This window comes from Garra rufa, chromosome 25 (assembly GCF_049309525.1).
Source record: "Garra rufa chromosome 25, GarRuf1.0, whole genome shotgun sequence".
Classification (NCBI taxonomy): Eukaryota; Metazoa; Chordata; class Actinopteri; order Cypriniformes; family Cyprinidae; genus Garra; species Garra rufa.
Genome location: NC_133385.1, coordinates 9,898,328 through 9,916,241, shown reverse-complemented (window position 1 = coordinate 9,916,241; position 17,914 = coordinate 9,898,328). Strand labels below are relative to the sequence as shown.

The 17,914-nt window shown below is 32.9% G+C and overlaps 1 protein-coding gene across 1 annotated transcript in view; it reads left to right on the top strand.

Moving 5' to 3' along the window:
• Positions 1–778: 778 nt before the first annotated feature.
• The window catches only part of ptpn9a (protein tyrosine phosphatase non-receptor type 9a), a 30,709-nt gene continuing 13,573 nt past the window's right edge, over positions 779–17,914 (top strand). Inside the window, exons 1-3 of the mRNA XM_073831756.1 lie at positions 779–1,542; positions 11,374–11,517; positions 16,206–16,295. Coding sequence (XP_073687857.1) covers positions 1,510–1,542; positions 11,374–11,517; positions 16,206–16,295 — 267 coding nt within the window. The 5' untranslated portion in view covers positions 779–1,509. The remainder of the gene's footprint in view (positions 1,543–11,373; positions 11,518–16,205; positions 16,296–17,914) is intronic.

The window sequence follows — 17,914 nt, the reverse complement described above, 5'->3', positions numbered from 1 at the left end:
CCCTTTGCCTCTCAATTAATGTGCTTGGGCACAGAGCTCTGTGATCAGCCAGCCTCTTTTGCAATGACCTTTTGTGTCTTGCCCTCCTTGTGCAATGTGTCAATGGTCGTCTTTTGGACAACTGTCAAACCAGCAGTCTTCCCCATGATTGTGTAGCCTACAGAACTAGACTGAGAGACCATTTAAAGGCATCTGCAGGTGTTTTGAGTTAATTAGCTGATTAGAGTGTGGCACCAGGTGTCTTCAATACTGAACCTTTTCACAATATTCTAATTTTCTGATACTGAATTGGGGTTTTCATTAGTGGTCAGTTATAATAATCAAAATTAAAAGAAATAAACATTTGAAATATATCAGTCTGTGTGGAATGAATGTATACACTATACAGGTTTCACTTCTTGAATGGAATTAGTGAAATAAATCAACTTTTTGAAGATATTCTAATTATATGACCAGCACCTGTATGTATTTCACTAGAAAAATAACACGTAAGTTAGCTTACAGGAACTTATCTAAAAAAATATCTAAATCAATAAACAACAAAAACATCCGTTTATTTAAAAAAAATACAAGAAAATAATCTAAGTGTGTTAAATTAGAAAACATACATTTAGTTAGTTATGAAAACATTAGAAGAATATGTCATCATTTACATAAGTGTATGTTTGTGTCTGTGTGTGAATGACGTTTGGTTCGCGAATGAATCATTCTTAAATATTTAAAAGTGATCCGCGAATCACTCGGCTCACTTGTAATCATAAACTTACAACAAGACACCAATACCTGTATTAAACAAAATATGTATTGTACTAGAAAAATAACACGTAAGTTGGCGCACATGAACTCATATAAATACAACAACAAAAAACGTCCGTTTATTAAAAAAAGAATCCGTTTTTGAATCACTTCACTGAATGGAGCCGTTCGAACGAACCGATTCGCTACAAAGATTCGGACTCCTCGAGGTTTTTATGAATGGAGAGGAGGAGCGTCGTTCAGTTTCCAGTTCTCCATTGTGGCCAGCAGAGGGAGCGTCATCTTTCATCTTTTTACTGCTGTTGCTTTTCAGGAGCGCCTGATCTTCATTCGCCTTCTCACGTTATAGCGTCTTAAAGCTCCCGGATGACGCGGAGCCGATCGTTTAATATAATACCAGACCTCCAAACAAACTGACCGGCCTTCGACGACTTTCGACGGAGCACCGTGATGAATTTCTCGCTTCGTCACACAGGCAGGCGGACCGAAGCTCCGCTGGAGCACCATTAGTGTATGTGTGTAAAAAATATCTATATGTGGATCCAACCGAACCTGGACCGGATCATGAACGCGCCGCTGTGTCGCATGCCTTGCTGAAGTGGCGGGCCGCTGAAAACGGCGCGAGTGTCGCGCTGTTGCTGCTGTTAGCCTGATCGCTGCTAACGGGCCTAAAAAAGCCCAGTCTGATCTCTACAGTCCGATCTAAACAGCTGTGTGAGCTTTAATAAGGTCCTCCAGCGGGGAGAGCAGAGGATGGCCGGCCGTCTGAGCGCTGAGGAGGAGCAGGTATGAAATACCATCACGATCCGGTTAACCCTGATTCTCTATTCCAGCGGTTCTGTTGCTAAGCAACCCGGGGACACTGTCCGGTTGACTAGAACACCCTTACAATGGTTTACCATGGTAACTTTAGTTCAGACCAGAGTGCCTAGTTACCAGAGTTGTTGTTTTTTACTATATAGTGAGATCAAAGTCAGAGCTGGAAACGTCTTGAAAGAAATGTCCTTTTCCAAAAAACTTTTATGTATGGAAATTGTGTAATATCCAAGCTATACATTTCTAGTAATTGTGCAGTTAATTCTCAAATTGTATTTTTAATAAGTTTTAGAATATTTGTCCTCTCCTCAAATTTGTCACTACCCAAACAAAGAAGTCTTACATTGACATTTTAAGATTCTGCTTACTTTATCTTATCTTTATTGTATGTATATATATTTTTTCCATTTTATTAAATAGTTTTTAGATGTAAATCAATAGCAGTTACAATTTTAACTATATTTAAAGTGTGATTATTTCAAATTTAAATTGAATTAAAAGGCAAAAAGTTATTTATACTGTTTTCAAACCTAAGGATTCAATACTTTGAATATACATTGAACTAAACACTATCATAACATCTTAGATTTAAATCAGTGTATTTTATTTTTTACAAAACATCCCATGTTTCGGTCGTCACACATATTGCGTAGTGACAGTGATGTTTTGGTAGCGACCACATTACTTTACAAAATTTTAACCCACACACTAAAACAGTACTAAAACATAATAAAATGCTTAAAATTTGCATAACCGTACTTGCATTTAGTTTATTTCCCCCAAATAAAGGATTATGTGTTCCCTTTTGTCATTACTGAAACAATGATGAATGTATCGGTACATGTATTGGATGAATGTATTGTCATGTATGGTCGTAACTGTTTAGGTAGTAACTATTTTATGGGATAACACCCAAAAATCAAAGATATCACTACCAGAACTTTACCAAATGTATCAGTCATGACTGTTTCGGTAGTGACTATTTTATGGGATAACACCCAAAATTCAAAGAGGTCACTACCGAAACGTCACCAAATGTTTCGACCGTGACTATTATGGTACCAAAACTTCACCAAATGTGACAATTTAATAGGATAACACCCAAAAAACCCCAAAGCTGTCACTACCGAGACTTCACCAAATGTTTTGCTCATGACTGTTTAGGTAGTGGCGATTTTGTGGGATAACAGCCCCCAAAAAACAAAGATGTCACTACTGAAACTCCACCAAATGTGACAATTTTATGGGATAACACCCAAAAATCAAAGATATCACTACCAGAACTTTACCAAATGTATCAGTCATGACTGTTTTGGTAGTGACAATTTTATGGGATAACACCCCCAAAAAAACAAAGATGTCACTACCGAAACACCAAATGCTTTGGTCGTGACAATTTTATGGGATAACACCCAAAAATCTAAAATGTCACTACCGAAACTTCACCAAATGTGACAATTTTATGGGACAACACCCAAAAATCAAAGATATCACTACCAGAACTTTACCAAATGTATCAGTCATGACTGTTTCGGTAGTGACTATTTTATGGGAGAACACCCAAAATTCAAAGAGGTCACTACCGAAACGTCACCAAATGTTTCAGCCGTGACTATTACGGTACCGAAACTTCACCAAATGTGACAATTTTGTAGGATAACACCCAAAAAACCCCAAAGCTGTCACTACCGAAACTTCACCAAATGTTTTGCTCATGACTGTTTAGGTAGTGACAATTTTGTGGGATAACAGCCCCAAAAAACCAAAGATGTCACTACCGAAACTTCACCAAATGTGACAAGTTTATGGGATAACACCCAAAAATCAAAGATATCACTACCAGAACTTTACCAAATGTATCAGTCATGACTGTTTTGGTAGTGACAATTTTATGGGATAACACCCAAAAAAAAAACAAAGATGTCACTACAGAAACACCAAATGCTTTGGTCGTGACAATTTTATGGGATAACAGCCAAAAATCTAAAATGTCACTACCGAAACTTCACCAAATGTGACAATTTTATGGGACAACACCCAAAAATCAAAGATATCACTACCAGAACTTTACCAAATGTATCAGTCATGACTGTTTCGGTAGTGACTATTTTATGGGATAACACCCAAAATTCAAAGATGTCACTACCGAAACGTCACCAAATGTTTCAGCCGTGACTATTACGGTACCGAAACTTCACCAAATGTGACCATTTTGTAGGATAACACCCAAAAAAAACCCAAAGCTGTCACTACCGAAACTTCACCAAATGTTTTGCTCATGACTGTTTAGGTAGTGACGATTTTGTGGGATAACAGCCCCCAAAAAACAAAGATGTCACTACCGAAACTTCACCAAATGTGACAAGTTTATGGGATAACACCCAAAAATCAAAGATATCACTACCAGAACTTTACCAAATGTATCAGTCATGACTGTTTTGGTAGTGACAAGTTTATGGGATAACACCCAAAAATCAAAGATATCACTACCAGAACTTTACCAAATGTATCAGTCATGACTGTTTTGGTAGTGACAAGTTTATGGGATAACACCCAAAAATCAAAGATATCACTACCAGAACTTTACCAAATGTATCAGTCATGACTGTTTTGGTAGTGACAAGTTTATGGGATAACACCCAAAAAAAAACAAAGATGTCACTACAGAAACACCAAATGCTTTGGTCGTGACAATTTTATGGGACAACACCCAAAAATCAAAGATATCACTACCAGAACTTTACCAAATGTATCAGTCATGACTGTTTTGGTAGTGACAATTTTATGGGATAACACCCAAAAAACAAAAAACAAAGATGTCACTACAGAAACACCAAATGCTTTGGTCGTGACAATTTTATGGGATAACCCCCCCCCCCCCCCCAAAAAAAAAAACAAAAAAAAACAAACAAACAAAGATGTCACTACCGAAACTTCACAGAATGTTTTAGTCGTGACTGTTTTGGTACTGACATTTTAGATACTTTTGAACCTAGCTCAAAGATGCTAATCAGCACATGGTTAGCTAGCACAGTTTTGAACAGTTATACACAAATAAAAACTAAACGTTATGGAATAACTCCCAAAAACGTTTAATTATAGAAAAAAGGTGTTCGGTAGTGTCATTCTTTGGAGTTACACACAGATGTTTCAGACTTTTAAACACATTTACCTTAAAATGATGGGGCCTGTCTAACTCACCATGTAACTATGAGAGACAGTGATATTTCCTGAAAATTTTTCCTGATCATAAATTTAGGACTAAAACACACACACACACACACACACACACACACACACACACACACACACACATATACATATATATATATATATAATTTTTTTTTTCTTTGTATTCTGAATATAAAGTGTACTTTGTATGACTTCTGGTTCTGTGCAATATTTCCAAATATTCTGAAGTCACATCATATATTTTTTGGGGCAAACAGACTGGATCATTGAGTGAGAATCAAGCAGTCCGATTTGTGAATTTTGTGAGCTATTTGCTATAAGTGGATTTTGTAGTTTCTAGCATTTCATATGCTGTACTGACTAACATGCAAAAAAAAAAAAAACTATTCCTACTTTTTAAACCAAGCATCAGTTTTGTTGGAAATACTGTTTTAATTGATCGTAGGTCTGTCCTCAGTATCACTTTCTATTCTTTTAGTCTTTCGCAATATCTCTTTCACTAACAAAAGCCACTTCCTTAATGATGTCATCCTCCAGGAAGTGTCATAATTTTTAATGAGAAAACCGCAGCACAAACTGAGTATCACATCATCATATCAAAAGATTCAAAGACATCTATGATATTTTTATACTTTTTATAATACTTGTCATAGTTTTAGGAGTGTTAGAGATTTTTCTTAATACTGTATGTTGAGAAAAATTACACACACACACACACACACACACACACACACACACACACACACACTTTTTTTTTTTTTTTTTTTTTTTAAGTTTTACCTTTATTTACTTTACTTTACTAGATATATAAAAAAAAAAGATATATTTTATATTATTTTAATTATTTTTAAGTATCTTTATTAAAATGTTTTTCTTTCTAATGCTACCCATGCAATTTTAAATATGTTTTATATAATAATAATTAATAATTTTGGGCAGTAAATAAAATTCACATATGTGACCCTGGACCACAAAACCAGTCTTAAGTCGCTGGGGTATATTTGTAGCAATAGCCAAAAATACATGGTATGGGTCAAAATTATTGATTTTTCTTTTATGCCAAAAATCATTAGGAAATTAAGTAAAGATTATGTTCCATGAAGATTTTTTGTAAAATTCCTACTGTAAATATATCAAAATGTAATTTTTGATTAGTAATATGCATTAAGAACTTAATTTGGACAACTTTAAAGGTGATTTTCTCAGTATTTTGATTTTTTTGCACCCTCAGATTCCAGATCTTCAAATAGATGTATCTCGGCCAAATATTGTCCTATACTAACAAACCACACATCAATAGAAAGCTTATCTATTGAGCTTTCATATGATGTATACAACTCAGTTTTGTAAAATTTAACCTTATGACTGGTTTTGTGGTCCTGGGTCACATATATTACATGGAACAAAATAATAATAATAATAACAATATAACATCAATACTGTATGTTAAGGATAACTACACGCATGTAAATGTTGTTTTTAAATTAACTTTTTATTTTTTATTTTACTTTATACTTTTTATTTGCAGTTTTCTTCATTTACTTTTTTTTTAAACTTAATTTATTTTTTTTATTTTTTTTTAAATAAGTTAAAGTTACAAATAGTAAACAAATGACTGACCCAAATATTTACTTAAATTTCAGTTTGTTCCTCATACACGATTCACTGCAGAAGACTTGTAGTATGGTGCTTTTTTCCTTAAATTATATATAAACATATATACAAATTACGATTATATTACATTGAAAACACTGACCAAGATATTCTTTAAAAATTCACCTAAAAATCAGAAATGTCTGGGTTACCATTAGAGTGAGTAAATAATGACAGCATTTTGATTTTTAATAAAATATTCCTTGAATCTGAGCATGAAATACTCAAAAACGCCTTTTAATATTTAACATGCACGCATGTACACGTTTCAAACGTGTGTTTATGAAGCAGTTTGGTGAGAGAGCAGTTTTGTACTATACACACAGACTAAAACAGGAAATGGTCATTATATAAGTCTGCTCGATATTTATAGGTCACTTTGAGCAGGAATGTGTGTGTAGTTTTAAGTCGTGCAAATGTTTTGCAAATCTTTGAATAGTTTTGTTTGTACTAAAATGTCGCGAATGACTCGTAAAGCCTCAGTAACCTGTGTTAATAAACGGGGAGAGTGTGCGTCTGTTGATTTCTTTAACAAGGCCCCTCTGTCTCCTCCATCCTGCTGTGGAATCTCATTTAAATAAACCCCCAGTCATCCGTCCGTCCGTCCATTCATTCATCCGTCCGTCGGTCAGCAGTCAGTGTCTTATCGCCTGTGCAAACTCACAGGAATCACGGCTGAGCGAGCGAATGACACTCCGGGGTCTCGTCTCGGAGGCAGCGTGGGGACGTGGGCTTATCGGGGCTGCTGGTTCCTGCTGGACGAATGTGAGAGAGTAATTAGATGTCGGACTTGCTGTGTCCGGCGCTCTGAGGTCCTGAGGGACGTGAGCTGCTAAAAGCATTTCCACTGGAGAAACTCATGCAGGGAATGAAGGAGCAGAGAGAAAGAAGAGACGTGCGTCCAGTTCCTGACGTCTCTTTCTTCCTGTTCAGAGCTCACTGATGCCAAAGTAGAGAGGAGTGATGATGCTGACATGTGTTAGGCTTGAAATGTAGTTTATGAAAATTAACCATGGTTTTACTATAGTAAAAGTGTAGTTACCATGGTTTTGGGCAGATTGATTGCTGTTTGTGTAACCATAGTTTTACTATAAATACCAAGGTTAAACTATGGCTAGTGTAGGAAACCCATGGTTAATTTTTGATTACTGTCATTTACAACAATAACCATATTTTTTATAATATATATTAATATATTATTTATTATTATTATTAAAAAAATGCATTTTGTTTTTATAGGTGTTAATAAATCCTACAAACATGTTTTGAAGTTATGTCTAGCACTGCCCTGAAAAGACTAAATGAATAATACTAACAATAGTAATATATTTTTTGTATTTGCTAGAAATCAATATCTGTTTTTATATAATTAAGTTTTTTTTTTAATACATGTAATTTTTTTTTTAGCTAATACTGCCCACAAAAAACATCCAAAAAAAACAACAACACAAATCACTTTTATGAGCCATATTACTAAAGAAAATCTTTTTGCAAGATATGAAATATATATATATTTATTTGTTGTCTTTTCAGGGCAGTACTGGAATTTTATTTATTTTATTTTATTTTTGTTCATGTATTCATTAATTTTTATCATTTATTTGACAAATCATATTTCTTTTATTTTTATTTCAATATTATTCACTGTGTTTGTGTGTGTATATGGAATAAATTCCATATAAATGTCTTTTTATGGCAATATTAGAATTAAATTAGATCTTATTTTTATTTTTATATAGTATTTTATGTATATTAACACTGATCATCTTTTCTGGGAAATACTAGATATAAAATAGATTTGACATATATATATATATATATATAAAATGTATTTTAAGTATCTTTATTAAAATGTTTTTCTTTCAAATGCTGCCCATAATTTTTTTTTCATTCATTATTATTTATTGTGTTATATGGAATAAATTATTAGTACAGCCCTGAAAAAATAAAATAAATGGGTGTGTATATGTGTGTCTTGTCATGGCAATATTAGATAAAAAAAATAGATCTTAATTTAATTTTTTATATAATATTTGATGTATTCGATTTGATTAACCCTCTGATCATCTTTTCAGGGCAATACTAGATATTAAATATATTTTATTTATGTGTCTTTATTACAATGCTTTTCTTTCTAATGCTAAATGTAAATATATTTTATATGATAATAATTTATCATTACTGGATATAAAAAAGTTTTTTTTTTTTTTTTAAGTAAATATTTCTGATTACATCACAAATATGTTATATGTTTGCTTAGTTAAAGATTTTACACACCCCTATCAAACATCAGTGACTGCGATGATTGAATGAGTCCCTCAATCGACTTGAGGTTAAAACTGAAAGTCATTGAGATGTTATGGGGAAGACCACAAATGTGTAGTGCATGCTGGGAAACCAAAGAACTCACAGGATGATGCAAGATTTTTGTTAAGAAGAGTGGTTAGCTTTACTGTAACTTTCTGGAGATGAAACTGTGGCCTGTGAAGCAGCACAGTTCACCAGGGTGAATTTAGCAGAATTCAGGCCTGTCTGTCTGGATATGCAGCTTATCTGTCCTTTTAAGGATACAGTGTTGTGCAAGTGGGTGGACTGGAACCTCCAGAGAGAGACCAAGATTATTTATTTTTTTGTATTGTATTTGGCTCTCAGGCCAAATGAATGGGACAGCTTTATTTGCACAGATTTCTGAAGAATAGTTTTAGACGTCTACAGCTGACGGCATTAGTCCAGTATGTAAGGTAAATATCCTGTTATAGTGAGCTGGACATACAGTCATGCCCAAAATTATTTATACCCCTGGCAAATTCTGACTTAAAGTTACTTTTATTCAACCAGCAAGTTTTTTTTTTTTGGACCGGAAATGACACAGGCTTCTCCCAAAAGATAATAAGACGATGTACAAGAGGCATCATTGTGGGAAAAAATATTACTCAGCTTTTATTTACATTTTCACAAAAAGTGGCATGTCCAAAATTATTCACACCCTTTGCAAACTGTCACAGTCTATGGGAAATCCAAAGTTCTATACCATTCCAAATAGTCCAAGCTGTTCTAAATTATCCTAATTACCCTGATTCATTGGGAACAGCTGTTTTAATCAATTCAACAGGTGAAAAACAGAAACAGTCATGGCTAAGACAAAGGAGCTCACTGAGGACTTGCGGCTGCACATTGTGGCTGCTCACAAGTCAGGAAAGGGCTATAAGACCATATCTAAATGTTTTGAAGTTCCAGTGGCTACAGTGCAAAGTACTATTAAAAAATGCAAGACGTTCCGCACTGTGAAAAATCTCAGAGGATGTGGTCAGAAGCCAAAAGTGACAGCTGTGCTGGCCAGGAGGATAGTGAGAGGTAAAAAAGAATCCAAGGATCACCACCAAGGCCATCCTGGTGAATCTGGGCTCTGCTGGTGGCAACATCTCAAGGCAGACAGTCCAACAGACACTGCACACCACTGGGTTCCATGGAAGCAGACCAAGGAGGACACCACTTCTCCAGATAAGGCACACAAAAGCCAGCTTGGCCTTTGCAAATGCTCATCTGGACAAAGAAGAAGACTTCTGGTCTTCTGTTTTATTGTCAGATGAAACAAAAATTTAATTGTTTGGCCACAATGATGTAGCCTTCATTTGGCGTAAAAAGGAGAAGCCTTCAACCCTAAGAACACCATCTCCACTGTCAAACATGGTGGTGGGAACCTAATGTTTTGGGGGTGTTTTTCAGCCGGTGGACCAGGGAACCTAATCACAGTAAACGGCACCATAAAAAAGGAGCAATACATCAAAATTCTCAACAACAACATCAGGCAGTCCGCAGAGAAACTTGGTCTTGGGCACCAGTGGACATTTCAGCACGACAACGACCCAAAACACACAGCAAAAGTGGTGAAGAAATGGTTAGCAGACAAAAACATTAACATTTTGCAGTGGCCCAGCCAGAGTCCTGACTTAAATCCAATTGAGAATCTGTGGAGGGAGCTAAAGATCAGGGTGATGTCGAGGAGACCCTCCAACCTGAAAGAGATGGAGCTTATCGCTAAAGATGAATGGGCAAAAATACCAGTGGAGACATGCAAAAAGCTGGTCAGCAATTATAGGAAGCGTTTGATTGCTGTAATAGCCAATAAAGGCTTTTCTATTGATTATTAAAAAGGGTATGAATAATTTTGGACATGGTACTTTTTGTTCAAATGTAAATAAAAGCTGAGAAATATTTTTTTTCCACAATGATGCCTCACATCATCTTATTATCTTTTGGGAGAAGCCTGTGTCATTTCCGGTCAAAAAAAAAAACTTGCTGGTTCAATAAAAGTAACTTATAGTCAGAATTTGCCAGGGGTATGAATAATTTCGGGCTTGACTGAGTGTTGGTGCACAAGCAGCTTGATCTCCCTTGGCTTGACCCAAAAAAAAACTTAAGAAAGGTTTAACCAATAGGACTGAAGACATTGAAGCCATGTGATGCGTTTCCTGTGAATCGAGTGGAGGCATAGTTTCTCAGAATGCTTATGAAAATCAGTTCTGAGTTCGCTGATTTGCATCGGTTTTCTTCTATGGAGATGTGGTTTAGCTTGATTACGTCACTGTGTTTGATATGAAGTGAGCAAAGCTTGATGCAGAAGCCTTTTGCTTCTCCATCTGGATCTTCTGTGCTTTCCAGATCCAAACATCATTCAGTTTTTTCCATGTCTCCTGCCTCGCTCTCTTATGGTCTTGTTTGTATGCGAGTGTTTATAGTTGTCAGGAAATGACTTAGAACATAGTGTTTTGCCTGTAAATCTTTTGTAAATCCCGGACGTAAACCTACACGAAGCCCCTAGCGAAGGTCTCTGCATAATGTGCTCACCACAGCACAAGATGTACTCGCATTCAGTTGTTAGCAGCTGTTGAAAAAACAACTGACCAAAATGTACCATAGTAATGCCAGACTTAACATGTATCTCTTTCTTTCCAGGCCACTAAGCAGTTTTTGGAGGAGATCAACAAATGGACGTCCCAACATGGCGTCTCGCCGTTGTCCTGGGACGTGGCCGTGAAGTTTCTGATGGCCCGCAAGTTTGATGTTCTGCGAGCAATTGAGCTGTTTCACAGCTACAGGGTAAGTGTGTGTCTGTGCACCTTGATAACTATTTTCAATTTTGTATTTATGTTTTGAGGACAGAGTTGCTGAGAGAAAAAACTTGATAGAAATATCCTTTCCCTTCCTGGAAGAGCCGAAAAAAAAAAAAAAATGAATTTATTAATTAAATATTAAAAATATATAAAATATACACTACCGTTCAAAAGTTTGGGATAAGTACAATTTTTAATGTTTTTTAAAGACATTTTATATGCTCATCAAGGCTGCATTTATTTGATCAAAAATACAGAAAAAACAGTAATATTGTGAAATATTATTGCAATTTGAAATAATGATTTTCCCTTTTGATATACTTTAATTTAATTTCTGTGATGCAAAGCCACGTCATTACTTCAGTCTTCAGTGTCACATGATCCTTCAAAAATATTTTTTTTGGAATCTGTAAAACTTTTTTTTTAGGGTTCTTAATGAATAAAAGTTAAAAAGAACAGCATTTATTTTTTTTTTAACAATTTTAAGTTTGGGGTAAGTCTTTTTTTTTTTCTTTTTTGATAGAAATGAATACTTTTATTCAGCAAGCATGTGTTAAATTGATCAAAAGTGATTTGTAAAGACTTATATTGTTAGAAAATATGTCTATTTAAAATAAATGCTGCACTTTTAAACGTTTTATTCATCAAAGAATCCTAAAAAAGCATCACCGGTTACAAAAAACTATTAAGCAGCACAACTGTTTCCAACATTGATAATAAAAGGCATATTCGAATGATTTCTGAAGGATCATGTGACGCTGAAGACTGGAGTAATGATGCTGAAAATTCAGCTTTGCATCACAGAAATAAATTATATTTTAAAATAAATTAAAATACAAAGTGACTATTTTAAATAGTAATAATATTTCACAATATTACTGTTGCTTTTTGTCTGTATTTTTGATCAAATAAATGCAGCTTTGATGAGCAGAAGAGTCTTCTTTAAAAAATATAAAAAATCTTACCAATCCCAAACTTTTAAACAGCAGTGTATATTTTATTTACAAAATGATGAGGACAGAAATATACTTAAAAGGAATACACAAAGGGTAAAAAAAGAGAAAATTGTAACAACAATATTAATAATAAAAAAGAGGTGTGTTATTGATATTATTTTTTTAAAATGTCAATTTGTAATACCAATGAATAAACAAAAGTGGCTTTAGAAGTCATTATATTGTTTGTTTCATCTCAAAGTGACTAAATATAAGCCTTATCTTGCCTATAATGCATTTAGCAGTGATGCCGCATTTTATAATTAAACATACTAAACTAGCAATAAATGATAGCTCTATTTTTAGGGTTAATTTTACACCAAATATAATTCAATTTATTTAAAAGCAATTTGGACAGAGATTCTTATTTATAAATTGCTACTGAACTTAAAATGAGCAGGTTTTGTTTCAGAGGGAAAATAAATGTTAATTCCGAATTAAATTAGCCTCTAAATCTGGCTTGAGCAGGGACTACTGTTGTTTCTCTGTGTGTCTGGGTTGGACTATAGTTAATTCACTCAGTAAAGATCTGCATGGCATCTGAGAGGTTTGCAGGTCTTTAAGCTTTTGTTCTCTAGGACTCTGTATTTTTGGGTTCATGCGAGGACGTGATCAGAACATAAGCTGACTTCTGTGTTCACAGAAACAAGCGCTCACACAGAAGTGTTCACAGAAACACATGCTGCTGCGTGCTGATATCAGTAATCCAGACACGAGGAGTGAAAATCAACCCAGAAACACTTTACCCAAATACAGAGCCGCCAGTAGAGTGATGCTGATTTATTCTCTCACTCTGTATTTGACTATTTCACTATAGTTCATTCAAAAATAAAAAAATCTGTCATTCATTACTCACCCTCGTGTCGTTCCAAACCCGTGAGACCTTTGTTCATCTTCGGAACACAAATTTAGATATTTTTGGTGAAATCCGAAAGCTTTCTGAGGTGGTATAGACATTGTTAAAATAGTCCATGTGACATCAGTGCTTCCACTGTAATGTTATGAAACTACGAGAATACATTTGTGTGCAAATAATGACACTTGCTTGAACGTGTCAGTAGTGTTGCTGTCTATGCAGGCTCAGAAAGCTCTCGGATTTCCTCAAAAATCTCTTAATTTGTGTTCTGAAGGTGAACGACGTTCTTACGGGTTTGGAACGACATGACTGTGAGTAATGAATGACAGAATTTTCATTTTTGGGTGAACTAACCCTTTAATATAATTTAGTGGCTTGACAAAAATTGTACACTGGGATTGCTTTGTGTGAGTGTTTGGAGGAATACAATAGTTTGTAGTGCAAAAAAAAAAAAATTATTTTATGTGAAATAAAAATGGTGCAAATGGAACATTAACAATTCCAAATAAAATACATGGTCATACAAATCAATAAATTTCAGGGTAATTTTTAAACCGAAAAGATGACTTGTATTTATTCTTGAAACATTTCGACTTTATTCTCATAATTTCGACTTTATTCTCGAAACATCATGACCTCATTCTCGAAACATTATGACTTTATTCTCGAAACATTTAGACTTTATTCTCATAATTTCGACTTTATTCTCGCAATTTAGACTTTATTCTCCAAACTTTCAGACTTTATTCTCGTAATTTTGACTTTATTCTCGAAACATTTTGACGTTATTCTCGAAACACATTTCGACTTTATTCTCAACATTTCGACTTTATTCTCAACATTTCAACTTCATTCTCGCAATTTCGACTATTCTCAACATTTCGACTTTATTTTCAAAACATTTCGACTTTATTCTTGCAATTTCGCCTTTATTCTCAAAACATTTCGCCTTTATTCTCGCAACATTTCAACTTTATTTTTGAAATTTTTACTTCTTGTAATTTTGACTTTTCTCGCAATTTTGCTATTTCTCAAAACATTTGGACTTTATTCTCAACATTTTGACTTAATTTTCAAAACATTTTGACTTCATTCTCGCAATTTCGATTTTATTCTCGAAACATTTCGACTTTATTCTCGAAACATGACCTCATTCTAGAAACATTATGACTTTATTCGAGAAACATTATGACTTTATTCGAGAAACATTATGACTTTATTCTCAAAACATTTAGATTTTATTCTCGTAATTTCGAACTTCATTCTCAAAACATTTTGACTTCATTATCATAATTTTGACTTTATTCTTGCAATTTAGACTTTATTCTCAAAACTTTCAGACTTTATTCTCGTAATTTTGACTTTATTCTCGAAACATTTTGACGTTATTCTTGAAACACATTTCGACTTTATTCTCAAAATATTTCGACTTTATTCTCAACATTTCGACTTTATTTTCAAAACATTTCAACTTTATTCTTGCAATTTCGCCTTTATTCTCAAAACATTTCGACTTTATTTTTGAAATTTTGACTTTATTCTTGTAATTTTGACTTTTCTCGCAATTTTGATATTTCTCAAAACATTTTGACTTTATTCTCAACATTTCGACTTTATTTTCAAAACATTTTGACTTCATTCTCGCAATTTCGATTTTATTCTCAAAACATTTAGACTTTATTCTTGTAATTTCGACTTTATTCTCAAAACATTTTGACTTTATTCTCAACATTTCGACTTTATTCTCGAAACATTTTGACTTTATTCTCGAAATATTTCTACTTTATTCTCGAAACTTTTCGACTTTATTCTTGAAACTTTTCAACTTTATTTTTGAAATTTTGACTTTTCTCGCAATTTCGACTTTATTCTCGAAACATTTCGACTTTTCTCGTAATTTTGACTTTACTCTTAAAGCATTTAGACTTTATTCACGTAATTTTGATATTTCTCAAAACATTTCGACTTTATTCTCAACATTTTAACTTTATTTTCAAAACACTTTAACTACATTCTCGCCATTTCGACTTTATTCTCGAAACATTTCGACATTATTCTCGACTTTATTCTCGAAACATTTCGACTTTATTTTCAAAACATTTTGACATTCTCAAAACATTTCAACTTTATTCTCAAAACATTTTGACATTATTCTCATAATTTCAACTTTATTTTTGAAACATTTTAACTTTTTGAAAACATTTAGACTTTATTCTAGTAATTTTGACTTTGTTCTTGAAACATTTAGACTTTATTCTCGTAATTTTGATATTTCTCAAAATATTTAGACTTTATTCTCAACATTTAGACTTTATTTTCAAAATACTGCAACTTCATTCTCGCAATTTCGACTTTATTTTCGCAATTTCGACATTATTCTCGAAACATTACAACATTATTCTCGACATTATTCTCCAACACATTTCGATTTTATTTTCAAAACATAACATGATTCTCAAAACATTTCGACTTTATTCTCGAAGCACATTTCGACTTTATTCTCGAAGCACATTTCGACTTTATTCTCATAATTTCAACTTTATTCTCGAAACATTTTGACTTATTAAAAAAAATTCAACTTTATTCTAGTTATTTTGACTTCATTCTCGAAACATTTCGACTTTATTCTCAAAACATTTCACCTTTATTCTCGAAACAATTTGACTTATTCTCATAATTTTGACTCTATTCTTGTAATTTTGACTTAATTCTCGAAACATTTCGGCTTTTCCACTTTTGTCAAAAGAGACAGAAGAAGCAGTTGTGAGTGGAGTGGCTAGATAAATATGAAATAATAAATATATCTCTGTGATTCTCTTACAGGAGACACGTCTGAGGGAAGGCATCGTCAAACTGCAGCCACATGAGGAGCCTTTACGCTCTGAACTGTTGAGTGGGAAGTTTACAGTGTTGGTAAGTTCATATCACATCGGGGCCGTATCTTCAGAAGGGCTGTTTAAGCTCTCTAAATCTGGGAAATGAGGCCATCGGTTCACAAATGGAAAAAAAAATGCTTTGCTAAGTTTCATTTCCACTCCGATAATTACAGCTGCAGAGTCACTGATGCGGTTTCACTTCAACTTTCAGTCTGGTTATTATAAAGGGGTCGACAAAGACTCTGCAAAATTCATTCTTCAGATATTTTAGCTTATTTCGTCTTGTGCTGCTCTGCTATTGGTCAAACAAGTGTACATTCCAACATCTGATTGGACGCTGCGGAGGCAGGACCACCTGATACTTCATTGATCCTCCTCATCTTCTTGTCTCCTCTCCTCTTCACATCCTGCCATCTGTATTTATAACCCAGAGAGATGCACACAAGTCCTGAGTATCTCATGAGTCATCAGATTATTGGAATATGTTATTGACATAAATATTTAATAAACGTTAAAACTGTGTGCTTGCACATACGGAAATGGGTCAGCTGAAAGCAAATAAACCAGATTTAGTGTCTTATTGAATGGCAGAGATAAATATAATGCGTCTTTACTGATAGGACGTGTTGGAGTGAGTCATGGTTCACAGATCAGTGAGACATGCTCTGTTCTGCCCCCGTGTGTACACTATTAAAACTACTCTTCAGTTAAACTGAAGGCTGTTTGGAAAATGCACTGCACACATTTGGTTTTTTTTTAATTATTTTTAAATCTTTGTTTTAATTCGAGAAATGCACAGATTTGGAATTCAGATTTTTATTTTATTGTATGTATTTGATCGTACTACAAAGAGCCTATTACTGTATGTTTGAATAGTTATGTATCCATTCAAATTTTTACTCCTTATATTCCTTTATATCATATATTCATTTATTTTAAATTTTATTATTTTTATTTTATTCTTAATTATATTATATATATATATATATATATTTATATATATATATATATTTATTTATATATATATATATATTTATATCCTATATATATATATATATATTCCTATATATATATATATATATTATATATATATATATATATATATATATATATATATATATATATATATATATATATATATATATATATATATATATATATATATATATATATATATATATATATATATATAATTTTTTTTTTTTTTTTTTTTTTTATTATTTATTTTTTAGTGTTTTTATTAAAAACCTTTTTAAATTTTTTTTTGTTAGTTTTATGAATTATTTTTATTGTTATATTTTTTTTAAAAATTCTAAATATGCACAAAATTAGAATTAAAAATTTTAAACCACCATATTATTTGATAGAGCAGTTTGGATATTTATGTAGTCATTTACTTAGTCGTTTAGTTCATTTTTTTTATAGTTTATTATTATTATTATTATTATTATTATTATTATTATTATTTATGTCTTTATTTTAATTCAGAATGTGTACAAAGTTAGATTAAAAATGTTATATTACTGTATGGATTATGAAATGGCATACTACTGTATATTTGAATATTTATTTATTTGTTCATTTTTTGTATATTCTTATTTTGTTTTATTATTTTATTTTAATTTCTTTTTTTATTTATTGATTGGTTGATTTATT